Genomic DNA, 12166 nt, shown 5'->3' on the forward strand with positions numbered 1-12166 from the left:
AAACAGCCCGGGGTTTTTTCCCATACTTGACACAACTTAGGTTGTTTTTTAAACCAGCATATTTTAGGGTGTGGTTAAACATTTGAGAGACATACCTTAAACTGACTGAATGTTGTACTTTATTTTACACTTGCTGTCTTAGTTACTTACGCAGTCGCTCTGGATTTTCAGGTTTCTTGCTTTCAACTGTTACAGCAGCAGAGAAACAGAGATGTGGAGATTATAAGTGAGTGAACACTGACAATGTATGATTCTTCATGTGCTTCTAATAACTTTTTATTAATGATCAGTAAAATCGGCTAAATCCATCACTAACATGAATTATAAATAAACAATACTTTTCAGAGCAATTAATTTATATATTTTTAACATTAGTTAAACTCATTATTAAACATAAGTTTAATAAGTGTTTCACACCTGTGATGTATTAATGTTAAACTCTACTGTCACATAATGAAGCGTTTTTTTTCTCTCTCACTGCATCAGCTGTGATACTTACACACTTTCTTGATTTTTTCAGAGATCTCGGCTTTGTTACAGCAGCACATAGAAACAGAAATGAGGAGATTATAAGTGAATGATCAGATGATGTCAGAAACACTTGAGAAGATACTGTGATTCTTCATGAGCTTCTAACAAACACTTCTCCATCTACATGACTTTATATTAATGATCAGTAACAATTACAGTAAAGTTGTGTGTGAACATTAAAGTATAATGTGAATGAATAAACAATACTTCCCACAGCATTTTGTTTTAAAATTAGTTCCGTGATGATGTGTCACTGTATGACAAATTATTGACTATGAACAATTATTATACATTTTGCTATCTCATCCTGGACTACATTTCACATAAGCCATTGCCCAGACTCACTGTGCCGGATTACCTTCAGGTGTTTCTCTGCCTATACAAGTCCTGTGTTTTCATTCTCACTTTGTGAAGTCTTGTTTGTGTTCACACTGCATTTCTGAGCTCTCACTAGGATTCCCTGTATTATGGTATTGATCTTTAGCCTGGATTTCCTGAGTTTCAATGTTTGCCTTTGGTTTTGACCTCATATTCCAGCTATTTGGAATATGATTGTGGTTTACCCTTAATAAAGCTGCGTTTCCTCAGCACTAGTCTCTATTGTAGCACAATAAAACGTACTCGGTTACTAACGTAACCTCGGTTCTCTCTAGAGAGGGAACGAGTACTGCGTAATATCTTACGCTATAGGGGAAACCTCTTTTCCACGAGATATTGAAGCCAAAAATTATCCTTTAATTTTGATTAATGTAAAACGCTGTGCGGCAGCGTGCAGACATAGGCAAGACGGCTCGCGCGCCTATTGGCTGCCCTGCGGCAACAGCAGCAAGCCTATCGAGAGAGGCCCTGCGTGACGTGACATCCAATCGGGGTGCTTCGCGCCCATTTCGTCGCGTCCCGCCAGAATAGGCGTGGCCTTGGCCTATAAATACGCTCGACAGGCTGATACAAACTGGTTTTCAACGCTGAAGCGAACCAGCACTGTTGTATGCACGGCAAGATACGCAGTACTCGTTCCCTCTCTAGAGAGAACCGAGGTTACGTTAGTAACCGAGTACGTTCTCTTACGAGAGTATCTCTCGTACTGCGTAATATCTTACGCTATGGGGAACACAATGCAAAACGGCGTGCGTACTGGGATCCGACACCAAAGTCCCAAGGGCAGTAGCCCGGGGCTCATATAGTGCATAATCACCGTAGACTCACAGAGAGTCGGAGAAGAGAGGCTACCAGCATCATTCCCCACGAAATAGCATCCCATAGGAGCTAGTTATGTCAACAGTATATCCCGCAGACAGGGTGAACGCGTTCAGCCTGAACTGGGCAAAAATACGGGCTATTCAACACCCATGGAGCTGTTCCATCGATCAGTGAGCGATACTCAATCAAAACTCAGTATTCTGCGCCGGCGCAGCGGGACAGATAGTACTGAATTCTAGACCGACAGCAGCTTGGCCTGTAAGGCGGGAACTTCTAGGTTATAGAACCTTATAAATGTAGACGGCGAGGCCCAGCCCGCCGCCATACAGATATCATGCAAGGAAATCCCACTAGACCACGCCCACGAAGAGGCCACGCCTCTCGTGGAGTGCGCTCTGACACCCAAAGGACACTGCAGGCCCTTAGAAGTGTAAGCCAGCGCTATGGCATCGACTATCCATCTGGATAGGCTCTGTTTTGATGCGGCCAGTCCCATGGAGCGTCCGCCAAACAAAACAAAAAGCTGCTCGGTCTGCCTGAAGACAGACGAGCGGGACACATAAGCTCTCAGCGCCCTGACGGGGCAAAGGAGATTAGCATCCGCTTCCTCATTGTTCACCGGGAGGGCGCACAGGGAAATAACCTGGGCCCTGAACGGTGTGTTGAGGGATTTTGGCACGTACCCGTGCCTTGGTTTGAGTATGACTTTTGAGTCATTAGGCCCAAACTCAATACAGGACGCGCTTACTGAAAGCGCTTGCAAGTCCCCCACGCGCTTCATTGAAGCAAGAGCCACAAGAAATACCGTTTTGAAAGACAGGTGCTTCATGTCTGACAAATGGATTGGCTCGAATGGGGCACCTTTCAGGGCTTCCAGAACCGTAGAAAGGTCCCACATAGGGACTGAGGGAGGTCTGGAAGGATTCAGCCTCCGAGCTCCCCTGAGGAATCGCACGACGAGGTCGTTCTTCCCCAGTGACTGGCCAGACGTCGGTCTTGCAAACGCCGCTATGGCCGCCACGTATACTTTGAGCGTGGACGGGGTTCTACCCTTATCCAGCAGCTCCTGAAGGAAGGAGAGCACTTCCGTAACCCCGCAGTCTACGGGTGAAAAGCCCTGAGCTTGACACCAGGTAGAGAACACTGACCATTTCGAGGAGTAGAGCCGTCTAGTAGACGGGGCCCTAGCCTGCATGATCGTGTTTAACACTCCCTCCGGGAGGTTAGCGGGTACCCGTTGATGGCCCACACATGTAGGGACCATAACTCCGGGCGAGGATGCCAAATCGAGCCCTTTGCCTGAGAGAGGAGGTCTCTCCTCACCGGTATCGGCCACGGGGCAGTGCTGGCCAGCTGCATCAGGACTGGGAACCAGGTTTGGTTCGTCCATAGCGGAGCCACGAGCAGCACTGGGCATCCATTTTCCCTGATTCGTTCCAGCACTTGAGGCAGGAGCGAGACGGGGGGAAAAGCATAGAGGGGGCGTCGGGGCCATACGTGGGCCAGCGCGTCCCTGCTCTTGGAGAAAAAGTTCGGACAGTGAGCGTTTTCCTGGGACGCGAACAGGTCCACCTGCGCTCTGCCGAATGTCTCCCACAGCAGTTGGATCGTCTGCGGGTGCAGCGACCATTCCCCTGCTGGGACATTGTTTCTGGACAGTCTGTCTGGTCCCAGATTCAGGTGACCAGGCACATGCGCTGCTTTCAGTGAAAGCAGGTTGTGCTGAGCCCAGCCCAGGAGGCGTTTCGTCAGCCTGTAAAGGCTTCGGGACCTGACGCCGCCCTGGTGATTTATGTACGCCACCACTGACATGTTGTCCGACCGGACTAAGCCGTGGCGGCCTTTTATCTGGGGACAAAAACGCCTTAGCGCGTTGTCTACTGCCAGCATTTCTAGACAGTTTATGTGTAGGAGCTTCTCCCGTTCTAACCACTGGCCAAAGAACGGTCTGCCCTCGAGCAGCGCTCCCCACCCCGAGGTGGAGGTGTCCGTGGACACCACCATCACACTCGAGGTAGTCCCCAGACTCACGCCTGACTGGTACCAGTCGGCTTTTTTCAAAGGTTTCAGAGCCGAGACGCATTTCCTGTCGACCCTGAGGCGAAACAGACCAGCGGCCCAAGCCCCGGGCGGAACTCGTGCTTTCAGCCATAACTGCAGTGGGCGCATGCGAAGCAGGCCCAGTTGAAGTACTGAAGATGCTGAGGCCATGAGGCCCAGCATTTTCTGAAACCGTTTGAGCTGGACTATAGAGCCGCGGCGGAAGGATTTCACGGCGCGCTGAATGTTCAGTCCTCGCTCCGGCGACAGACGTGCTGTCATAGACAGCGAGTCCATCACTGTTCCCAGGAAGGAGATTTTCTGGCTGGGAGACAGCGAACTCTTCGCCCAATTGACTGTGAGACCCAAATTCTCGAGATGCTCGAGTAATGCGGTCTTGTGTTCTATGAGCTCTGATCGTGATCGAGCTAGATTCAACCAGTCGTCCAAGTAGTTCAAAATTTGCATGCCCTGAAGTCTCAGGGGTGCGAGAGCCGCGTCCATGCACTTCGTGAATATACGGGGTGCTGGAGACAGGCCGAACGGTAGGACTGTGTATTGATATGCCTGGCCCTCGAAGGCGAATCTCAAGAATCGCCTGTGACGTGACGCAATCTGTATTTGGAAATAGGCGTCTTTCAGATCTATTGACATGAACCAGTCTCCCTGACGCACGTGCGTGAGGATTTTGCTGGTTGTCAGCATTTTGAACTTGCGTTTCAGAAGCGCTTTGTTCAATTGTCGCAGATCTAGAATGGGTCTGAGACCCCCGTCTTTTTTCGGTACCAGAAAATATCTGCTGTATACACCCCCTTCGCTCTGAGCCTGAGATAAAGGTTCTATGGCCCCTTTGCTCAGTAGTTTCGCTATTTCGGTTCGAAGTAGATGAGATACTTCGTTGTCCACCGTGGTTTCGACACGCGCCGTGCAACGGCGGGGACGTCGAGCGAACTGTAGCGAATAGCCTCTCTTTATAGTGTTCAACACCCATTCTGATACCCCCGGAAGCATTGCCCATGCATTCGCGTGGATAGCTAGAGGCAGAATGATATCCGGGCTCTGGCCGCGGCACAGCGGCGGCTGCAGAGCTTCGGTGTGCTGAGACATGAATACTGTGTTTAAAGTGCGCGAGGCGGGGGGCGCGCCGATCACGGCGGGCAGACATTTCAGACAGCGTTAGCCATAGGTGTCTCTCAGCCACGGTGAGAGAGGCCATGTTCCGCCCAACGGCCTGTGCAGCAGATTTAGCGGCGCGAAGAGCCAGGTCTGTAGCGCTCCTTAAATCCGCAACGCTGATCGATCCCACGCCTTCCTCGTCCATTTTTCGGAGAAGGTCGGCCTGGAAGATCTGCAGGATGGCCATTGTGTGTAGCGCCGACACAGCTTGCCCGGCGGCGGTGTAAGCGCGACCGTGCATGGCTGACGTCACTCGGCAGGCTTTAGATGGCAACACCGTCTGTGCTCGCCGTCCAGCAGAGGGCGGGCAGAGATGTGATGCTACCACTGCTTCCACAGGAGGAAGAGAAAGGTACCCTCTGTCTTTCGCACCGTCCACAGTGGAGAATGCAGCAGAGACAGATGTACGCATTCTGGCCGAGAAGGGGGCGTTCCAAGACCTCGCGACTTCTTCGTGAAGCTCAGGAAGAAAAGGCGCGGGTCTGGACTGTGATGGGGCGTGGTCCTTCTTGAGGAAACATCCATCCAGTCGGTTGCACGGGGGTTGTGCGGGCGCCTCCCAGTCGAGGCCGAGGTTGTCGATGGCTTGAGAGAGCAGACGCATCAACTCAGACTCAATGCCCGCTCTTTTCCCGGAAGGCTCGGGAACAGCGGAGGGGAGGTCCACAGAGCTCGCCCAATCTTCGCTGTCCGACGCCAGGATAGAACAAGCCTCGGCTGTTTCGTCGATCTCAATGGCGGAAGCGGTGGCAGATGGCGGCCGCTGTCCATCGGTGAGTGGCTCGAGCGATGCCGGCGAAGCTAGCGGGCGAACCGGCGAGCTTAGGCGGGCAGGAGAGGGCTCGGGAACGCGCTGAGCGCGGCGCTTTTTACGGCGCGGCGTCGCAGCGGGTTGAAGTGCAGGCTCTGAGAAGGATGCCAGGCGAGTCCTCAGAGTCACCATAGGCATTAGCTCGCAATGAGGGCATCCGCCTTCGACGAGAGCGAGAGCCGCATGATCCTCACCCAGGCAGGAAGCGCAGATGACATGACGGTCCCCGTCGCTGAGTGTGGCTCGGCACGAGCCGCAGGATCTTTGCATCTTTAAAAAGACGCTTGCTCTTTTAGAACAGATAGAAAACAGAGATAGAGTGTGAGTCGCAGCGGCGAACACACACTCAGCAGTGAAAAGGATATGAACGCCGGAAAGCGTAGCAGGTACGGCGACTGAAGGCGGCGAGGTGCAGGCCAGCGACTTCAGGCTCGAAGGCTCGTCCCGCAGAAGGCTTACAATCAGACGGCGCGGCTTCTCACTCCGGATCCAGCGATGCAGTAGTGCTTCGCTGAAGAGTTGAAAATCAGTTTGTATCAGCCTGTCGAGCGTATTTATAGGCCAAGGCCACGCCTATTCTGGCGGGACGCGACGAAATGGGCGCGAAGCACCCCCATTGGATGTCACGTCACGCAGGGCCTCTCTCGATAGGCTTGCTGCTGTTGCCGCAGGGCAGCCAATAGGCGCGCGAGCCGTCTTGCCTATGTCTGCACGCTGCCGCACAGCGTTTTACATTAATCAAAATTAAAGGATAATTTTTGGCTTCAATATCTCGTGGAAAAGAGGTTTCCCCTATAGCGTAAGATATTACGCAGTACGAGAGATACTCTCGTAAGAGAACTACTTTTTCTCTTGCTGTATCAGCTGTGAAACTTACGTATTTCTTTGCAGTCCTCGGCTTTGTGTAACAGCGGCACATAGAAACAGAAATAAGGAGATTATTAGTGAGCAATCAGAAACACTGAGAAGATACTGTGTGATTCTTCATGAGCTTCTAATAACCACTTCATCATCTGCAGGACTTTATATTAATGATCAGTAACAATTACAGTAATGTGTTATCGTTTGTGGAGAGATGAACCCAATCGCAGACAATATGCAATTAACACGGTTTTATTCAGACAAAACAGGGAAAACAAAACCCACGATGGGGCAAAACAAGGCTGGTGGGCAAAAACAAAAACTGACATCACTAGACTAAGACTTGACAGATAACTAGACAAATAACTAACAACAGCAACAAGATCTGGATTTTACAAGACAGAGTTCTTCACAAGGTACTCACGGGAAGGTCTACACACAGGTATTGTATCACAGGATACACACTTAGAATCACAATGAACCGGCACAAGACAGCAAACACAAGGGGATTAAATAGAGAGACTAATGATAACATAACAGGTGACACAGATTAATTAATGATGACTAAACAAGGGTAACAAGTGGGCGGGGTTAGGTGACGAGACAACGCAAGCACATGGCCCAAACACAAGGCCATGTGCTTGCACACAAAACACGGTCTGTCATGATCCTGCCTCAAGACTAAAGAAAATCAAGGACACGAGGGCAGAATCATGACAGCAATGTATGTGTGAACATTAGTTAAATCTATCATTAATTTGTAATTAATGGAAACACTACAAATGACTAATGCTTGAACCCTAATAACACACATAAATAAATACAGACAGACAGACAGACAGACAGACAGACAGACAGACACACACACACACAAAATCCCTTTAGGGAAATTCAAGCATCCAGCAGCTCACATAACAGTTACAGATAAGAGAGACAAACAAAACCCAGATTCTTATAATAAATAAATCAACCCCAACAACTAAGTTAAAAAGATATACAATAAAGAACATGCTTGTTTAAAAGGCACATAGTCCTAAACATAAATAATTAACTAGATTAAATATACAGACTACAATATTGTGCATGACCCCTGAAAATCCAGCTATAAGAATGAATAGATCAATAAAATAAGCACCAAAACAGACCAGAATATTGCCTTAGCATGTCAAGTCTTCATTTATACAGTGCTTTTAACAATATAGATTGTTTCAAAGCAGCTTTACAGTGATAATAGGAGATTACACTAAAATAGATTGTTTTGTCTTTACAGCAGTTCTAGAATAAAGTTATTGTCCAGCATGTCCAATATTTTGTAAATTGTATAGTAATAAGAGAGAAGTGAGCAAAAACATGAACAATTAAACAGTCTAAAAGCATCATGTCTCATCTTTCTATGCATACACACCCGACCCGAAGTGTGCAGCCATACCCCCATATAGCGTGCTAGAGAGAGAGAGAGAGAGAGAGAGAGAGAGAGAGAGAGAGAGAGAGAGAGAGAGAGATGAGGAAAACAAGCAAGCAAATGGAAATTATCGCGGCTGGAAAAATTATCGAGCTCATTTTTTTTATCGTGCGATTAATTGATTTATTGACTATCGCAACAGGCCTAATCCAGATTAATGACAGCTAGCCGTGAGCCGTGGCTAACAGCTGGCAAGCTACCAGCTGTTAGCTACTTAGCTAGCTAACAACTCGCTACCTAGTCAGAGCAAACTACCACCAAAATCATACATTTGAAAAAAAGAATATTGTGAAAAGTTTCAATATTGAAGGCACCTGGTGCCACACTCTAATCAGCTAATTAACTCAAAACACCTGGACAGGCCTTTAAATGGCACTCAGTCTAGTTGTGTAGGCTACACCAGTGGTTCCCAACCCTGACCTGGAGCCCCCTCAACACGGCACGTTTTCATTGTCTCCCTAATCAGACACACCTGATTCAACTCATCAGCTCATTAACCCATGTGATTATGAGCTAATGAGTTGAATCAGGTGTGTTTGATTAGGAAGACAAAGAAAACGCACAGTGTTGGGGGGACGCCAGGACAGGGTTGGGAACCACTGGGCTACACAATTATGGGGAAGAGTGCTGACTTGACAGCTGTCCAAAAGACGAACACTGACATCTTGCACAAGGAGGGCAAGACACAAAAGGTCATTGCTAAAGATGCTTCACAGAGCTCTGTCTCCAAGCACATTAATAGAGAGGCGAAGGGAAGGAAAAGATGTGGTAGAAAAAAGTGTACAAGCAATAGGGATAACCGCACCCTGGAGAGGATTGTGAAACAAAACCCATTCAAAAATGTGGGGGAGATTCACAAAGAGTGGACTGCAGCTGGAGTCAGTGCTTCAAGAACCACCACACGCACAGACGTATACAAGACATGGGTTTCAGCTGTCGCATTCCTTTTGTCAAGCCACTCTTGAACAAGACACAGCATCAGAAGCGTCTCGCCTGGGCCAAAGACAAAAAGGACTGGACTGCTGCTGAGTGGTCCAAAGTTATGTTCTCTGATGAAAGTATATTTTGTATTTCCTTTGGAAATTAAGGTCCCAGAATCTGGAGGAAGAGAGGAGTGGCACAGAATCCACCTTGCTTGAAGTCCAGTGTAAAGTTTCCACAGTCAGTGATGGTTTGGGGTAGCCTTGCCATCTGATGGTGTTGGTCCACTGTGTTTTCTGAGGTCCAAGGTCAACGCAGCCGTCTACCAGGAAGTTTTAGAGCACTTCATGCTGACCAACTTTATGGAGTTGCAGATTTAACCCGTTTAATCCCAAATTTTTTCTTGCAACTTGAGTACTTGCATTTTACTCCTTAGACCTCCCTAACACTCAAACATTATGCCTTTTTTGATTTTATGTTGGTTAAGTTAGTGAAATATTAGGTTTTATACTCGGTCACAATAGTGACCGGTGTGAAACACCATAGTCAGAATTCATACAAATTCTTCAATTAGACCTATTGACACAATTCATTCTAAGACATCCAATACCTCGTTTTGTCATTTCGTGAAGGAGGCTTAGTGAGGTGAAAAGGTTGTCATGTACAAAGTTACACCCTGGAGGAACTTCTGGTTGTTCGGCTAGACCCCTATGGGATAGACCATGATTTCACTTGAGCCCTGTTCTAGGCCAGTTTCAGGGAGGTGTGTGCACTCATTCAGTGCACTGAAGATGGGCCGTACGTTGTAGAAAGGGTTGTTTGTGGTCATGTGTGGGGCACACCAATTGGTTGTCATGAACATCTGCCAAATCCTCCAGATAGTTCACCTCTGCATCGCCATTCAATAGTCTACTTGGCAAATGGGCCATTTCACCAATGGTACTCCCTATCTGAGCCATCACTATCTCAGTCACTTTCAATTTGGGGGGTGGGGGGAGGGGGTCACGTACGTCTAGAAGGTCCAACACATTGAAAGTTTCTAGGATACTGATAACTACATTGAACAAAATTATAAACGCAACACTTTTGTTTTTGCCCCCATTTTTCATAAGCTGAACTCAAAGATCTAAGACCTTTTCTATGTACACAAAAGGCCTATTTCTCTCAAATATTGTTCACAAATCTGTCTAAATCTGTGTTAGTGAGCACTTCTCCTTTGCCAAGATCATCCATCCCCCTCACAGGTGTGGCATATGTTCAGTGTAGGATTGCCAATACCTGCCAATACCAGCCAATACCTGTGTTTTCAATTGAAGCATTGTGTTATACTACCGGTCACAATTGTGACCGTAAACAAATTTACAAGTCTTACGATCAAAATATATATGCAGGAGTATAATTCTCAAAATATATCAGTAGTAGACCCTTTAAAGAATATATGTACAAAATATGATAGTTCTATCTGTTAATTAAGATGTTTTACATACTACTTTTTGTAGTAGTCTGAGGAAGACATCTTCTTCTGGATGTGCAAGCAGGAAGTAAACTGATCTGGTCATGTGACCTTTCACACTAGTCACATGACATTGATAGATTTTAATCAAGACAATCTATTTTGTCATTTAAAAGTTGAATTTCTTGCCCAAAGTCAATAACAACATTTTTAGAGCATCCAGAAATAAGAAAAAAGATGCGGTCACAATTGTGACCGGTGGGATTAAACGGGTTAATTTTCCAACATGACTTGGCACCTGCACAGAGCAACCTGGGCTCTCATAACACCTGAGCAGTGCCACAGACTGATCGACTCCATGCCACGCCGCATTGCTGCAGTAATTCAGGCAAAAGGAGCCCCAACTAAGTATTGAGTGATGTACATGCTCATACTTTTCAGTTGGCCAACATTTCTAAAAATCCTTTTATTGTATTGGTTTTAAGTATTATTCTAATTTTCGGAGATACTGAATTTGGGATTTTCATTAGTTGTCAGTTTTAATCATCACAATTAAATGAAATAAACATTTGAAATATATAAGTCTGTGTGTAATGGATGAATATAATATCCGAATGTCCCTTTTTGAATGGAATTACTGAAATAAATCAACTTTTTAATGATATTCTAATTATAAGACCAGCACCTGTAAATCCTTGGTGGCCAGGTGCCGCACTTTTACGTATTTTAGCCATTCAGCCACAGCATATTGATATGCATCATACTCTTGAAAGCCTTCAAGCGATCCCCACTGTATGGGAGGGGTTATACACAAGATATCCACACACATATATATATACATATATATATATATATATATATGGAAGGCAAATTGGGGCAAGTCAGGGGCAGATAATAATGGACAAAAGAAAACTAGGGGTAGCAAATAAGGATCGGAGCCTAAAATTAAAAATTTCTCAAGGTATCTCTGTCTCTCTCTCTCATTCAAATGGGCAGTTTGGGTGGCGAGACCGATTGTAAATATGGCAGCGTTCTATTTGGTAGTGACGTAGCTGGCATCTATGAATACCAGCTCATACCGAATACCGGTGTTTATTTTTGTTATGATATGAATTTTTTAAATACCGCAATATCATATTACAGTGTTTCCCATATATTGGTTCACAATCATTGAATATCACATCGTTGAAAAAACATGAGCACTGCACGTTTCAAAATCAAAACACGGCGTGGGTGTTTTTATATAAATATATCTTTGAAGCACTCTAAAAAATGCTGGGTTGTTTCAACCCAAATGTGGGTCAAATATGGACAAACCCAGCCATTGGGTTACATTTTTAAATTAAAATGCTTAACCCAACAGTGTGGTTTGTCCATATTTTACCCCGCATTTGGGTTAAAACAACCCTCTATTTGTTTTTATTTTTATAAATAGCGCTCACACGAGGACCCAAGTAGAGGGTTCATGTGCAGATACTTTCCACAAAGGTACACTTTGTGCGTGTAAATTTATAACTTACTTCAATTTAATTTAAAAGTGTAATTACAATATATAAAAGTAACTGAATTTTAAAGTTTAGAATTAGACAGCCGTGCGTTGTGTAGACAATAGTGCAGTGAAAATTACCCAAAGTACCACCTGGTGTCCAACCTACTCTAACACTGTTAAAACCTGTTTACATGTGAACAAGGTAATGTACATGAAAGCATG

General features: G+C 46.1%; 1 protein-coding gene across 1 annotated transcript in view; it reads right to left on the reverse strand.

Moving 5' to 3' along the window:
* LOC143746090 (uncharacterized) overlaps positions 1-12166 on the reverse strand; it is a 48316-nt gene that overhangs the window by 18846 nt on the left and 17304 nt on the right. Inside the window, exons 5-6 of the mRNA XM_077237822.1 lie at positions 500-529; positions 151-186 (exon numbers count right to left, since the gene is read on the reverse strand). Coding sequence (XP_077093937.1) covers positions 151-186; positions 500-529 — 66 coding nt within the window. The remainder of the gene's footprint in view (positions 1-150; positions 187-499; positions 530-12166) is intronic.

Source organism: Siphateles boraxobius, unplaced genomic scaffold (genome assembly GCF_051911475.1).
Source record: "Siphateles boraxobius isolate OS27281-9 unplaced genomic scaffold, OSU_SipBor_1 21, whole genome shotgun sequence".
Lineage (NCBI taxonomy): Eukaryota > Metazoa > Chordata > Actinopteri > Cypriniformes > Leuciscidae > Siphateles > Siphateles boraxobius.